Below are 17,402 nucleotides of genomic sequence, written 5' to 3'. Positions count from 1 at the left end.
ACCGGCTGTGATTGGGAGTCCCATAGGGCGGCACACAATTGGCCCAGCGTCGTCCGGGTTTGGCCAGTGTAGTCTGGCATTGTAAATAATAATTTGTTCTTAACCCGACTTGCCTAGTTAAATAAAAGGTTACATACATTATCTGAATGAATACCACAGTCATGATACTAGCCACAGTATGTAGCTTGGGAGATCATCAATCCACAAATCAATTGTTTTTACTCCAGAATTCAAATGTTGAGGCTAGCATTTCTCTCTGGGTAAAACAATACACTATGGAGAATATAGTAGATGAAATAAGAGGAAAATCCATTAATATACAACAATAAAATGTTCAATTATTGATCAGGAATAATATTTCAGCAGTTCTGTTTTGTTTCATCTGCATTTTTCTCTTTATATTTTCCTCTCATAAAATATTTAGGAGCTCAATCTACTTATCCACATTTTCATTATCTGCAGATTTCCTCAAGTGGGTCCATTAGTGCAGTTTAACATTACACCTTGCCAACAATTTAGGTGGAGCATCTGGGAAGCTTAAGGTTATTGAGCAAACTTTAACGGTCAACGACCTTCGCTATTGACTAGTGCCGTAACATGATATTTTCAAGCTAATAAAACGAACAAACTTGCCCTTTGTGAAATCAGTAAACTTGAACACTTTCTCCACCCGAGTTAGAAACCTTGACTTACCACTAAACAAAAATATAAAACGCAACATGTAAAGTGTTCCCATGTTTCATGAGCTGACATAAAAGATCCCAGATATGTTCCATATGCATCAAATAGCTTATTTTGCTCTAATTTTGTGCACAAATCTGTTTACATCCCTGTTAGTGAGCATTTCTTCTTTGTCAAGATAAACCATCCACCTGACAGATGTGGCATATCAAGAAGCTGTTAAACAGCATGATCATTACACAGGTGCACCTTGTGCTGGGGACAATAAAAGGCCACTCAAAATGTGCAGTTTTGTTACACAACACAATGCCACAGACGTCTCAGGTTTTGAGGGAGCGTGCAATTGGCCAGCTGACTGCAGGAATGTCCACCTGTGCTGCTAATTTAATTTTAATTTCTCTACCTAAAGCTGCTTCCACTGTCGTGTTTAAGAATTTGTCAGTACAGCCAACCGATCTCGTGAGCGAGCGGTTTGCTGATATCAACGTTGTGAACAGTGCCCCATGGTGGCGGTGGGGTTATGGTATGGGCAGGTATAAGCTACGTACAACAAACACAATTGCACTTTATTGATGTCAATTTCAATGCACAGCGATACCTTGACGAGATCCCGACGCCAATTGTGAGGCAAATTTTGTTTAAGGTATCTGTGACCAACAGATATGTGTTCCCAGTCATGTGAAATCCATAGATTAGGGCCTAAAGAATTTATTTCAATTGACAGATTTCCTTATATGAATTGTAACTCTTAATGAACTATAGAATGTTGAGTTTATATTTTTGTTCTGTGTAGATTTATGGCAGATAGAATATTTAAATCTAGCATCTTTGTACTTTAACATCTCAAGTTAGGACAGTTCTACAAAACATCTATAATGAAAAGGACTCTGTCTTTGCTAATGTACTGCACTCCCAATGCTGCTCGTAATGCTCTACCTTGTAACCACTGAAAGTGCCAATATCCATTATGGCGTACTCTAATCAATGGAGGAGTAGAATTTAGGTGCATTTAGACACAGACTGTTTAAACAGGCTGCTAATGAAAGCTAGTAAATTATACAATTCAGTGGACTTCCATTTAGCTATAATACATGTACAAACAATACTGTCAATACATGGCTATTTCTATAGCTATCAAATATGGTCATCAATACTTACATATGTATGTCTTAATGGGGACAGTTTTCTACAGCAGGAAAATAATCCTGCAGCAGCAGGAAATGTGAATTATTATGTGGATTATAATTAATGGACCTTTTTGTAGGGGTTGATACATTTTTCGTTAGGGCAAATAAAGTCGGAAATTTCAAAGTGGCAATTAAACTATAGAAGTGTTTTTAAAACTCAAATACACAACAAGTTTGCATTTCCTGCTGTGCAGGAAAATTCTCAGACACAAAAGAATGATCAAATTAAGAGCCTACATCTGTATGGCATCAAAGCTCACACCTTCATTGTTCAGTGGACAATCATCAACACTCCTTTCCACACTTGACAGGACACAAGGAGATATGTTCTATAAATATCACCACATTAATACAGTGTGTCAAGAACATGTAGGACCTTTCGGCTAGTCTAGACCTGATTCTGCATTGATTATACCAGACTCAGGTGATCTGCAGCAAAGCGGTAAAGTGGGGTAGAAGGGAGCGGTGTAGGACAGGTGGGGGAGCAGCTGTTCCCAGTGGGTACAGAGACATCAGCAAGACAGGGCAGATGGAGCCCCTCGACACCTCCAACAACACCCATTGCTTCAAACCAGAGCAGGGCACAAATGATGAATGGGTTTATTAATGTGTGACTATTGTGAAAATCAAATTAAGTCCGTAGCCATCTCTCTGATTACTATATTCATTATATTCCGTATTAGGTTTTTCAATTTCCTTTGCAGTAGAACAGTCATTCACTAATAACCATTACCGACATAGTGAGATGAGTCACTATCATTAGTTCTACACAGCTCTTCAACATCAACCCAGTTCTCTCTATCCATTAGTCAATGATCAACCAACAAATCACAATTAGTCAATCAACCACCCAATAAATCAGTCAATCAAACCAGCATTTCAATAAATCAATAACTCAATCTAAAATAAAAGTAATCTTTTAACTCCTTGAGACAAGCCATTTTGCTTTCGGCTCAGCAAAGAACTGACTGAATACTGATGCCTGACTGCGTGGTAGAATGGACCTACACACGTGGTGATTTTAGGGCTTTTGGGATGCATGTACTTTCTACTCTCTCATTCAATATTCAATTTGCCGCTACCTTTGGAGATCTTAAAAGAAAGTATACATTTTTCATGGGGCACTTGTCAAGTGGAAATGGTGTTGAACCCGGTACCATATTTGTAGACCTTAAAAAGGTGACAAATATGGCCCTGTAATTTAATAGCACTTTAGCGTAGGCCTCATACCTTGACACCTGACAAGAACCCCAGGGTTATGCATTGAGGAATAGAGGTGTTGGATAAATGAATGTTGCATGCACTTATGCTAATGGAGAATTCTGCCAGAGTATTCAGGGTGATGTCAAAAAGAAGGCAGAAGAGTGCAGGCGGACGGTTAGGTGAAGTAAATTACTCCGAAATGGCTGTTTTCCATGATTCACAGGATAATATAAGACAATAATATTACAATAATGCACCATAACAATCAATACAATAGAGAGGAATGTCTTCTTCTAAGTCCAAAGGGTGGCCAATATGATCTAAACTGTGATAATATAGCAGGTAATGTGTAGTGCGTATACAGTAGATGGGTGGGAGGTGGGACTTTCAACAATATTGATGCATAGCTGAACAATTTGCATCCACAGTATAGGTCTGCGTGTGCAAAGCCCTGTTGTGTTGAAGGTATTTTTTATTTTCACAATGTGTTACCATGAAATAAATGACAACGATCGAGCTACTGTCACCCTACCTACCCTACGTGAATATTCGTTGCCCAAGTATCCCCATATATATTTGTCAATTATCATCCGAAATGGAAATGTGTTTTCAGATAAAATAATTGAGACAGTAGAAGTCGAAATAGACGGTAATCGCGGCGAGACTGGAGGTTATCCACCGCTCGGTTACCGCCTGTGGGCAGAAGTAAATAAAGAGACAGAAGGAAAAAAACTCGTGTTTCTTTGTACCGTCTCTGTAGTCTATGCAGTCTCGACATCTAAAACATACAGCCTGTGGCACAATGTCTGGAGGGAAACTTAGAGAAACTGCTAAATTAAGCCAAACAGGTTGAGAGAGGTATATATGAAGTATTAATTTGAGCCAGGCCTGCTAGCAGCTTGGTATTGTTTTGACTGCTGGCTGTGCTCTGTGCTTTGTGAAGAATGCAGCATGCGGATCTGTCTATTGCTGTGAAGCTGAAATAGTGTGAGCGGCAGTTGAGAGCGCGACTGGAGCTCACGTTAGCATCCACCGAAGCTCTCCTCAGTGCCCATTCCTCTGAAATAAGCCATATAATCTTCAAAAACTTCCATAACTAATGCAACATATGTCAATATTGCTATACCATTGCTTAATCGTGCAGAATGTCCAAAAATAAACTCGAAATGATTAAAGGCGTTTTTGTGTGAGAGGGCGAAAGAGAGGGAAAGAGAGGGAGAGAGAGGGAGAGAGAGAGAGAGAGAGAGAGAGAGAGAGAGAGAGAGAGAGAGAGAGAGAGAGAGAGAGAGAGAGAGAGAGAGAGACGCACCGATGTGACGGAGATTTGGGAGCAGCAGCAGAGTAGAGGGTGTTGTGCGCGCGCTAGAAGACCTGCCTCGTGATGGTTCTGCAGTGAATAGGTGAAGTCGAAGCAGCTGGAATTATAACACACTGCTCGGAAGTACGGTCATCGGAGGTATTTTCACTGAGGATATACAGAAGCCTGGATATCTGTGGCAAGCAAGGTGGAAATGTCATCTCTGGCCATCGCCTTTATTTTCACGGTGCTTGGCGTTGTCAGTGCTGCGCTGGCGGCCAGTCACTGTAAGTAACTTGATAATAATACAACATACATTGTAATTAGATTGTTGGTTCTGTTTTCTAAGTTTGTATGGCATTTGTTCTCTCTCGCAATCCTAAATCAGCAGAAATTTGAGCATGGAGTTCCATGCATGCATATGATAACCCAATTCAGTCAGATAAACTACAGAGCGGTTTTGCAAAACCTGTCTTTGTCTCTACAATTGCAATGGATGTAAACGGATCTAATCGATTGTTTATAATACTCAGATCAATCAACTAACTTCCTGTACTTGGGATACACGTTTTAGCACATGTCATTTGAGTAAACATGTGTCGCATAGATCCATCTTTCTCACATTGCAGTGTTCTGTATTATTAACAGTAGGAGCAAAATTCGAAATGAAGTTTTCAACATCACTTTCCTATCTCGGGATTTGTGAAGTCCTTGCGAAAACCTAGAGCTGTGTAGGGTTACATCCCACTGGGCAGAGACGTCAATTCAACTTCTATTACACGTTTGTTCGGCGTAATTTCATTAAAATTATATGGAAACAACGTTGATTCAACCATTGTTTTGCCCAATTGGATAATCTGTCTTTGTTTAATTTAATTGCTATTAGGCTACTGTTTCTTTCAGAGACCACACTCAAACACAATGCATGTGCATTATACCTACTACCTATGTGAACCCAATTCGACTATAGAGGCCTATGCCTAGAAGCACATCCTACCATGGTCATCAAACTTACTAAGAGGAATAACATTCTCAAGTGCAAATGCTTAGGCTATCCGTGTTACCATGTCTGCACTGTCACTAGAGGTCAGAATTATTCTACTTAGGTGCAGGAAGCTCTCCGATCAGAGAATATAACTGCTCAATTTGAAGTGGAATGAAACAGTTCTGAACACTATATTCTCAAAGCTAAGACAAATATGACATGGTTCCTCATCTGAACAGTAGATGCCAGATGTCACCCATGATTATCAGCATAAAGGTTCAGTAATCAGTAGAAATAATATACATTCATAAGCCAAAGCTTTTTTTTCAAACTTAAATAAACACAAAGGAATTAGCAATCAGTCTCTGATATTGATTTGATAGCACTGTAGTTCTGAATCCATTTACTGTTCTTCTAATTCTTTGAAACCTTGTTTCAAACAGGGAGTTGTCTAAATGGCATTACTGTATGCAACCTTGTTTAAGGTTGAGGCAAAAACTGTGCATTGGGGGCTTTGCTGCTAATGTTAGTGCCTGGGACCCATTTAGTCTGTGACTTGGTACCCCTTTTCACCTACAGTAATGTATTAATATGGTTGGTGGCAGCTCAATGTCTCCCGTCGGACAGGCATTGCTTTGCCGTAGCTCTACCTGGTGCTGGAAGGCTGGCAGGCAGCCTGGCCGAGAGAGAGAAAGCAGGGGGAAACACTACAGTGTGTTTGTGCCTCACAGTTTGAACAGCCTGCTGCTCTTCTCTATTTGGATCAGAGTCTCATCAAGTGAGGCTTCTGTTCAATGGTCCTCCCAGACAGTGCTCTGATCATCATGGTTCATTCTGCCCATCCCTCCCCCTATTTTTAAAGCTTCAATTTCAACTCGAGGAAATAAAATGTACTCAGCACAGGATGCATAGAAGAGTGGTTGATGACATTAAAATGCATATCAGTATTTTATCTTGACACGGTGTCTAACGGATGGTTAAAGATGACTAAAAATAGCAAACTTTCACTTGGCGGTTTACCCTTTCCTCTGTGTGTGTGTGTGTGTGTGTGTGTGTGTGTGTGTGTGTGTGTGTGTGTGTGTGTGTGTGTGTGTGTGTGTGTGTGTGTGTGTGTGTGTGTGTGTGTGTGTGTGTGTGTGTGTGTGTGTGTGTGTGTGTGCGCGTGCGTGTGTGTGTGTGTGTAACAAACTGGTTGCATGCATGAGTACTGGTGGTGTGCATGTATGTGGCTCATTTAATTTCATGGCCTAACGGTTCAATGACCTCATCCATCAGTCGTGATAGCTGCTCGTCACCTCATCCTGTATTTATTCAAAGGATATGGACTTGAGTCAACAGTGTGCATTGACCTGATGCATGAAACATCAAATGTTACATGTCCCTTTTGTTCAATCAATTCATTGTTTACTATTAGTTTATATATTTTGTTTGTAAATAAGTAACAAAGTTATAACAAACATCAAAAGTACATAAAAAAAATGGTGCTTTACAACCAAGCAATCCTTTTGGTAGCGCTTTACAATGACTCAAGGTAATATAACATTCATAATGGATTAGTAAATGTTTTATTCATTATTTATCCATCATTACTCACACATTTGTAAATGTTAGTAACCTAGTTATTCACACATGTATAAACAACTTGTAAAGTACTTAAAAATAATTAATATGACTACGCAAAAGAGGTTGAGTTAGTTAAGTCTTTTTGCGTGGCGTCATATAAAGTGTGGGCTATTTATATGGTCCCCTTTTGATGAGCTATTTCTACTTTATACATTAGAAATGTAATTTATCGCAAAAAGATGGACATGCCATTTGGTAGAAAATTCCAGCTCTACTTGATGCTCATTAAGGTCTCAAAATATGCCCTAGAACATATTAATGGGTAAATAAAAGGCACACATTATGGAGGATGTTTAAGAAAATATATTGAACATTTTATTCCAAAACAGTCACACTGTTGTACTAGTGGGATGTGTAACTTCAGACAGACTCTATGCTGAGTAAAATAACATAAGTGTTCCATTTCTACCAAAAACCAAAGTGTGAATTGCAGCAGTCACTCCGTAGAGTCTAATATGTGAATACATTATTTCACTTAACTATCTCATTATGTTTAAAGAAAAAAAGAGAAAAAAAACCTATGCTGGATTCAAAACGTAGTTTTTCAATTTAAACTATTATACAACATTTATGCAACCAATAGAATGTTATATATAAACTCAGCAAAAAAAGAAACATTCCTTTTTCAGGACCCTGTCTTTCAAAGATAATTTGTAAAAATCCAAATAACTTCAGACCATCATTGTAAAGGGTTTAAACACTGTTTCCCATGTTTGTTCAATGAACCATAAACAATTAATGAACATGCATGAACATGCATCCATTGCAAAACTACCATTCCAGTGTTTTATTGTGCTATATTGTATTTACTTTGCCACCATGGCCTTTTTTGCCTTTACCTCCCTTCTCACCTCATTTGCTCACATTGTATATAGACTTGTTTATACTGTATTATTGACTGTATGTTTGTTTTACTCCATGTGCAACTCTGTGTCGTTGTATCTGTCGAACTGCTTTGCTTTATCTTGGCCAGGTCGCAATTGTAAATGAGAACTTGTTCTCAACTTGCCTACCTGGTTAAATAAAGGTGAAATAAAATAAAATAAAAATGCACCTGTGGAACGGTCGTTAAGACACTAGCAGCTTACAGACGCTAGGCAATTAAGGTCACAGTTATGAAAACTTAGGACACTAAAGAGGCCTTTCTACTGACTGAGAAACACGAAAAGAAAGATGCCCAGGGTCCCTGCTCATCTGCGTGAACGTGCCTTAGGCATGCTGCAAGGAGGCATGAGGACTGCAGATGTGGCCAGTGCAATAAATTGCAATGTCCATACTGTGAGATGCCTAAGACAGCTCTACAGGGAGACAGGACGGACAGCTGATCGTCCTCGCAGTGTCAGACCACGTGTAACACCTGCACAGGATCGGTACATCCGAACATCACACCTGCGGGACAGGTACAGGATGGCAACAACAACTGCCCGAGTTACACCAGGAACGCTCAATCCCTCCATCAGTGTTCAGACTGTCCACAATAGGCTAAGAGAGGCTGGACTGAGGGCTTGTAGGCCTGTTGTAAGGCAGGTCCTCACCTCACGATTTGGCGGTGGAGGGTCCGTCGTGGTCTGGGGCGGTGTGTCACAGCATCATCGGACTGAGCTTGTTGTCATTGCAGGCAATCTCAACGCTTTGCGTTACAGGGAAGACATCCTCCTCCCTCATGTGGTAACCTTCCAGCAGGCTCATCCTGACTAGAGGTCGACCGATAAACAGTGCTGAGCTGGCGAAGAGCTGCTGGCAAAACGCACGAAAGTGATGTTTGAATGAATGCTTATGAGCCTGCTGCTGCCTACCACCGCTCAGTCAGACTGCTATATCAAATCATAGACTTAATTATAACACACAGAAATACGAGCCTTTGGTCATTAATATGGTGGAATCTGGAAACTATCATTTCGAAAACAAAACATTTATTATTTCAGTGAAATACGGAACCGGTCGGTTTTTTATCTAACGGGTGGCATCCCGTCCAGTCTAAATATTCTTGTTACATTGCACAACCTTCAATGTTATGTCATAATTACGTAAAATTCTGGCAAATTAGTTCACAATGAGCCAGGCTGCCCAAACTGTTGCATATACCCTGACTCTGCGTGCAATGAACGCAAGAGAAATTACACAATTTCACCTGGTTAATATTGCCTGCTAACCTGGATTTCTTTTAGCTAAATATGCAGGTTTAAAAATATATATTTCTGTGTATTGATTTTAAGAAAGGCATTGGTGTTTATGGTTAGGTAAAGTCGTCCAACGATTGTGCTTTTTTCGCAAATGTGCTTTTGTTAAATCATCCCCCAGCGTTGCATCGATTATATGCAATGCAGGACTCGCTAGATAAATGAGTAATATCATCAACCATGTGAAGTTATAACTAGTGATTATGATTGATTCATAGTTTTTTTATAAGATAAGTTTAATGCTAGCTAGCAACTTACCTTGGCTTCTACTGCATTTCCGTAACAGGCAGGCTCCTCGTGGAGTGCAATGAGAGGCAGGTGGTTAGAGCATTGGACTAGTTAACTAAGGTTGCAAGATTGGATCCCCCGAGCTGACAAGGTGAAAATCTGTCATTCTGCCCCTGAACAAGGCAGTTAAACCCACCGTTCCTAGGCCGTCATTGAAAAATAAGAATGTGTTCTTAACTGTCTTACCTAGTTAAATGTATATATATATATATACAAATCGGCGCCCAAAAATACAGATTTCCGATTGTTACGAAAACTTGAAATCGGCCCTAATTAATCGGCCATTCCGATTAATTGGTCGACCTCTAATCCTGACATGACCCTCCAGCATGACAATGCCACCAGCTATACTGCTCGTTCTGTGCGTGATTTCCTGCAAGACAGGAATGTCAGTGTTCTGCCATGGCCAGCGAAGAGCCCGAATCTTAATCTCATTGAGCACGTCTGGGACCTGTTGGATCGGAGGGTGAGGGCTAGGGCTAGGGCTATTCACCCCAGAAATGTCCGGGAACTTGCAGGTGCCTTGGTGGAAGAGTGGGGTAACATCTCACAGCAAGAACTGGCAAATCTGGTGCAGTCCTTAATGCATGATGCTGCCTGTTACCTTGGATTTTGACCCCCCCCTCCCCCCCTTTGTTCAGGGACACATTATTTCATTTCTGTTAGTCACACCTGTGGAACTTGTTCAGTTTATGTCTCCGTTGTTGAATCTTATTATGTTCATACAAATATTTACACATGTTAAGTTTGCTGAAAGTAAACGCAGTTGACAGTGAGAGGACTTTTCTTTTTTGCTGAGTTTATATGGGTGATACAATCATCCCAGCTCTGCAGATTTAGCTATGAAGAGACAATCATGAGATCAATTGTTTTGGTGCTGTCCATATGTAGCTTGTATGGCTAATGAATTTCAACATTTTCCTGGAGCTAACCCTGCAAATAACACTGCTGGGCGATTTAAAAAGTCATACTCAATCGATCAATAATGCAATGATACTTTTAGCAAAAAATGTTTGTCTTTAAGATGACAATCTGTAGAATCTATGAAAAAAAGAAAGGTTCTGTACTTTTGTGAAACAGAGCACAGCTGAAAAACAAATGGCAAATTGAAAACGGGATGGTGTTCAGAGATAGATGGGAGGGTTTGAGGGAAGTTGAAGCATGTGTCTAAAAACAAACAAAAGATAACTTTTGTAAAATGTCTGTGTCCGTAAAATGTATATAGTAGTAATCCTAAGTGTTGTTGTCCATTAGTTTACTCCTATTAGGGGAGTGGTGGTAGTGTTCGGGGAAAATAATAAAGGAAAATATATAAACATTTATACAGTACCAGTCAAAAGTTTGGACACACCTACTCATTCCAGGGTTTTACTTACTTTTATTTACATTGTAGAATAATAGTGAAGGCATCAAAACTATGAAATAACACATATGGGATCATGTAGTAACCAAAAAACTGTGCCTTGTTAGAAGTTAAGAATGAAAGAAATTCCACAAATGAACCCGTTTGTGCCATTCAGTTGTGTTGTGACAAGGTTAGTGGTGATATAGAAGATAACCCTATTTGGTAAAATATCAACTCTATATTATGGCAAGAACAGCTCAAATAAGCAAAGCGAAATGACAGTCCATCATTATTTTAAGAAGGTCAGTTAATACGGAACATTTGAACGTTTCTTCAAGGGCAGTTGCAACCTTCAAGTGCTATGATGAAACTGGCTCTCAATTCCACTCTAAATATTGCCACTTTAATAATGTCTACAATCTTACATTACAAATATCACCTGTATATACTGTATTGAGACCCAATCAGTGGACACTAATAAATGGATCACTAGTCACTTTAAACAATGCCACTTTAAATAATGCCACTTTTATCATGTTTACATATCTTACTCATATCACATGTATATACTGTATTTTATACCATCTACTGCACCTTGCCTATGCTGCTCGGCCATCGCTCATCCATATATTTATATGCACATATTCTCATTCACCCCATTAGATTTGTGTGTATTAGGTAGTTGTTGGGGAATTTTTAGACTACTTTTTGGATTTGTTTGTATTAGGTAGTTGTTAGGAATTGTTAGACATTGCTGCGCTGCTGGAACTAGAAGCACAAGTATTTCACTGTACTCACATTAACATCTGCTAACCTTGTGTATGTGACCAATACAATTTGATTTGATTTGAGATCGGCCACAGGAAAGGAAGACCCAGAGTTACATCTGCTGCAGAGGATAAGTTCATTAGAGTTACCAGCCTCAGAAATGGCAGCCCTTTTGACTGTATTACAAAAATACTTACATAATGATTATTAAATTGTTTGTAAGGACCTATATTAAACATCTTATGATTGGAGTAATGATTAATAAATAAACTATTTCCATTATAAATGCTTTATGACGCGGCATTATTATGAAGTGCTACCCTTCGTTCACAATTAACCATTCAACACGGTACGGTTCAAAAGCACCTGCAAACTTCACAACGGCACCACACACATACCATCATTTGGCCCACTGCTACAATTCATGTGTTTTGGAGATTTAATTTCCATCCGCCTCGTCATCTGTGAGTTGTTTCATCCAATGTCCATGAACTTATTCAATCTCCTCGAGAGGTAAATTCTTACTTTTGTTCTTGTCACGTTCATCATAACGAGGAGACCAGGACGCAGCGTGATAAGAATACATTCTTCTTTATTTACACGAGGAACACTAAGCAAACTAACAAACTGCCTGCACCGCTATACGCCACAAGTGCTGACAGGCAACTACACATAGACAATAACCCACAAAACCAAAATGGAAAATGGCAACCTAAATAGGATCCTGTAACGGCGTTCTTCGTTTGTAGAAAGAGAGTCGGACCGAAATGCAGCGTGGTGGTTACTCATGTCTTTAATGAATGAATCGCGATACATGAAATAACTGATACAAATACAAAATAACAAACGGAACGTGAAAACTAATTACAGCCTATTTGGTTGAACACTACACAGAGACAGGAACAATCACCCACGAAATACACAGTGAAACCCAGGCTACCTAAATACGGTTCCCCACCAGAGACAACAAGAATCACCTGACTCTGATTGAGAACCGCCTCAGGCAGCCAAGCCTAAACTAGACACACCCCTAATCAACCACAATCCCAATGCCTACAAAAAACCCAATACGACAACACAATAAACCCATGTCACACCCTGGCCTGAACAAATATATAACGAAAACACAAAATACAATGACCAAGGCGTGACAGAACCCCCCCCCCCCCTAAGGTGCGGACTGCCGGACGCACCTCACAACCATAGGGAGGGTCAGGGTGGGCGTCTGTTCATGGTGGTGGTTCCGGCTCGGGACGTGGACCCCACTCCATTAATGTCATAGTTCCTCCCCTTGGCGTCCTGGGACTGAGGGGCAGCTCGGGACTGACGCAGCTCGGGACTGAGGGGCAGCCAGGAACTGAGGGTCAGCCCGGGACTGAGGGGCAGCCCGGGACTGAGGGGAAGCCCAGTACTGAGAGAAAGCCCAGTACTGAGAGGAAGCCCAGTACTGAGATGAAGCTCAGGCAGGTAGTAGGCTCCGGTAGATCCTGGATGGCTGGCGGATCTGGAAGATTCTGGTTGACTAGCAGATCTCGAAGATTCTGGTTGACTGGCAGATCTCGAAGATTCTGGTTGACTGGCAGATCTGGAAAGAATCTGGTTGACTGGCAGATCTGGAAGAGACTGGTTGACTGGCAGATCTGGAAGAGACTGGTTGACTGGCAGATCTGGAAGAATCTGGTTGACTGGCAGATCTAGAAGATCATGGCTGACTGGCGGATCTAGCTGCTCTATGCAGACTGACAGCTCTGGCTGCTCCATGCAGACTGGCAGCTCCTTGCAGAATGGCAGCTCCTTGCAGACTGGCAGCTCCTTGCAGACTGACAGCTGCTTGCAGACTGACAGCTCTGGCTGCTTCATGCAGACTGACAGCTCTGGCTGCTTCATACAGACTGGCAGCTCAGGCTGCTCCGAACAGGCAGGAGGCTCCGGCAGCGCTGTAGAGGAGGAAGGCTCTAGAAGTGCTGAACAGGCGGGAGACTCCGACAGCGCAGGAGGGAAGGAAGGCTCTGATAGCGCTGAACAGACAGGAGACTCCAGCAGTGCTGTAGAGGAGGAAGGCTCTGATAGCGCTGAACAGGCGGGAGACTCCGGTAGCGCAGGAGAGGAGAAAGGCTCTGATAGCGCTGAACAGGCGGGAGACTCTGACAGCACAGGAGAGGCGAGGCGCACTGTAGGCCTGATGCGTGGTGCTGGCACTGGTGATACTGGATCGAGGACACGCACAGGAAGCCTGGTGCGGGGAGCTGCTACCGGAGGACTGGTGTGTGGAGATGGCTCTGGATAGACCGGACCGTGCAGGCGCACTGGAGCTCTTGAGCACCGAGCCTGCCCAACCTTACCTGGCTCGATGCCCAATCTAGCCCGGCCAATACGAAGGGCTGGTATGAACCTCACCGGGCTATGCACCCGCACTGGAAACACTGTGCGCTCCATAGCATAACACGGTGTCTGCCCGGTCTCGCTAGCCCACCGGTAAGCACAGGGAGTTTGCGCGGGTCTCCTACCTGGCATAGCCATACTCCCTGTAAGCCCCCCCCCAATATTTTTTTTGGCTTGCTTTTCGGGCTTCCTTGCCAACCGTGTTCCCTCGTATAGTCGGCTCCTATCTCCGGCTGCCTCTGCTCTCCTAAGTGCCTCCACCTGTTCCCATGGGAGGCGATCTCTTCCGGCAGTATCTCCTCCCAAGTGTAACAACCTTTACCATCCAACACGTCTTCCCATGTCCATTCTCCGAATAATTCATCCTCCTTTTGCTGCTCCTGCTGTCGCTGCCTGTTACCACGCCACTCGGTCCGTGTGTGGTGGGTGATTCTGTATCGGCGTTCTTCGTTTGTAGAAAGAGAGTGGGACCGAAATGCAGCGTGGTGGTTACTCATGTCTTTAATGAATGAATCGCGATACATGAAATAACTGATACAAATACAAAACAACAAACGGAACGTGAAAACTAATTACAGCCTATTTGGTGAACACCTGACTCTGATTGAGAACCGCCTCAGGCAGCCAAGCCTAAACTAGACACACCCCTAATCAACCACAATCCCAATGCCTACAAAAAACCCAATACGACAACGCAATAAACCCATGTCACACCCTGGCCTGAACAAATATATAACTAAAACACAAAATACAATGACCAATGACCAACGATAAACAGCTGTCTCTGATTGGGAACCAATTCAGGCCACCATAGACCTACATATACCTAGACATACTAAAACCCCATAGATATACAAAAACCCTAGACAGGCAAAATACACCTAGACAATACAAAAACTAAACCAACCACCCTTGTCACACCCTGACCTAACCAAAATAATAAAGAAAACAAAGATAACTAAGGTCAGTGACCTCTCTCATCATCACCCAGTGCCTGGGCTTACCTCCGCTGTACCCGCACCCCACCATACCCCTGTCTGCGCATTATGCCCTGAATATATTCTACCATGCCCAGAAACCTGCTCCTCTTATTCTCTGTCCCCAACGCTCTAGGTGACCAGTTTTGATAGCCTTCAGCCGCACCCTCATACTACTCCTTCTCTGCTCTCTGTGATGTGGAGGTAAACCCAGGCCCTGCATGTCCCCAGGCACCCTCATTTGTTGACTTCTGTGATCGAAAAAGCCTTGGTTTCATGCATGTCAACATCAGAAGCCTCCTCCCTAAGTTTGTTTTACTCACTGCTTTAGCACACTCTGCTAAGCCTGATGTCCTTGCCGTGTCTGAATCCTGGCTCAGGAAGGCCACCAAAATTTCAGAGATTTACATTCCCAACTATAACATCTTCCATCAAGATAGAACTGCCAAAGGGGGAGGAGTTGCAGTCTACTGCAGAGACAGCCTGCAAAGTAATGTCATACTTTCCAGGTCCATACCCAAACAGTTCGAACTACTAATTTTGAAAATTACTCTCTCCAGAAATATGTCTCTCACTGTTGCCGCCTGCTACCGACCCCCCTCAGCTCCCAGCTGTGCCCTGGACACCATTTGTGAATTGATTGCCCCCCATCTAGCTTCAGAGTTTGTTCTGCTATGCGACCTAAACTGGGATATGCTTAACACCCCGGCAGTCCTACAATCTAAGCTAGATGCCCTCAATCTCACACAAATCATCAAGGAACCCACCAGGTACAACCCTAACTCCGTAAACAAGGGTACCCTCATAGACGTCATCCTGACCAACTGGCCCTCCAAATACACCTCCGCTGTCTTCAACCAGGATCTCAGTGATCACTGCCTCATTGCCTGTATCCGCCACGGAGCCGCAGTCAAACGACCACCCCTCATCACTGTCAAACGCTCTCTAAAAACACTTCTGTGAGCAGGCCTTTCTAATCGACCTGGCCCGGGTATCCTGGAAGGACATTGACCTCATCCCGTCAGTTGAGGATGCCTGGTCATTCTTTAAAAGTAACTTCCTCACCATTTTAGATAAGCATGCTCCGTTCAAAAAATGCAGAACCAAGAACAGATACAGCCCTTGGTTCACTCCAGACCTGACTGCCCTCGACCAGCACAAAAACATCCTGTGGCAGACTGCAATAGCATCGAACAGTCCCCGCGATATGCAACTGTTCAGGGAAGTCAGGAACCAATACACGCAGTCAGTCAGGAAAGCTAAGGCCAGCTACTTCAGGCAGAAGTTTGCATCCTGTAGCTCCAACTCCAAAAAGTTCTGGGACACTGTGAAGTCCATGGAGAACAAGAGCACCTCCTCCCAGCTGCCCACTGCACTGAGGCTAGGTAACACGGTCACCACCGATAAATCCATGATTATCGAAAACTTCAATAAGCATTTCTCAACGGCTGGCCATGCCTTCCGCCTGGCTACTCCAACCTCGGCCAACAGCTCCGCCCCCCCGCAGCTCCTCGCCCAAGCCTCTCCAGGTTCTCCTTTACCCAAATCCAGATAGCAGATGTTCTGAAAGAGCTGCAAAACCTGGACCCATACAAATCAGCTGGGCTTGACAATCTGGACCCTCTATTTCTGAAACTATCCGCCGCCATTGTCGCAACCCATATTACCAGCCTGTTCAACCTCTCTTTCATATCGTCTGAGATCCCCAAGGATTGGAAAGCTGCCGCAGTCATCCCCCTCTTCAAAGGGGGAGACACCCTGGACCCAAACTGTTACAGACTTATATCCATCCTGCCCTGCCTATCTAAGGTCTTCGAAAGCCAAGTCAACAAACAGGTCACTGACCATCTCGAATCCCACCGTACCTTCTCCGCTGTGCAATCTGGTTTCCGAGCCGGTCACGGGTGCACCACAGCCACACTCAAGGTATTAAACGATATCATAACCGCCATCGATAAAAGACAGTACTGTGCAGCCGTCTTCATCGACCTTGCCAAGGCCTTCGACTCTGTCAATCACCATATTCTTATCGGCAGACTCAGTAGCCTCGGTTTTTCGGATTACTGCCTTTTGCCTGGTTCACCAATTACTTTGCAGACAGAGTTCAGTGTGTCAAATCGGAAGGCATGCTGTCCGGTCCTCTGGCAGTCTCTATGGGGGTGCCACAGGGTTCAATTCTCGGGCCGACTCTTTTCTCTGTATATATCAATGATGTTGCTCTTGCTGGGGGCGATTCCCTGATCCACCTCTACGCAGACGACACCATTCTATATACTTTCGGCCCGTCATTGGATACTGTGCTATCTAACCTCCAAACGAGCTTCAATGCCATACAACACTCCTTCCGTGGCCTCCAACTGCTCTTAAACTCTAGTAAAACCAAATGCATGCTTTTCAACCGATCGCTGCCTGCACCCGCATGCCCGACTAGCATCACCACCCTGGATGGTTCCGACCTTGAATATGTGGACATCTATAAGTACCTA

General features: G+C 43.0%; 1 protein-coding gene across 1 annotated transcript in view; it reads left to right on the top strand.

Moving 5' to 3' along the window:
* The first annotated feature begins 4,385 nt into the window (after positions 1 to 4,385).
* LOC124043923 (contactin-associated protein-like 5) overlaps positions 4,386 to 17,402 on the top strand; it is a 128,753-nt gene continuing 115,736 nt past the window's right edge. Inside the window, exon 1 of the mRNA XM_046363075.1 lies at positions 4,386 to 4,655. Within this exon, the coding sequence (XP_046219031.1) occupies positions 4,583 to 4,655 (73 nt within the window). The 5' untranslated portion in view covers positions 4,386 to 4,582. The remainder of the gene's footprint in view (positions 4,656 to 17,402) is intronic.

Source organism: Oncorhynchus gorbuscha, linkage group LG09 (genome assembly GCF_021184085.1).
Source record: "Oncorhynchus gorbuscha isolate QuinsamMale2020 ecotype Even-year linkage group LG09, OgorEven_v1.0, whole genome shotgun sequence".
Lineage (NCBI taxonomy): Eukaryota > Metazoa > Chordata > Actinopteri > Salmoniformes > Salmonidae > Oncorhynchus > Oncorhynchus gorbuscha.
Note: the sequence above shows the minus strand (reverse complement) of the source record. Positions and strands in the feature narration are given on the sequence as shown.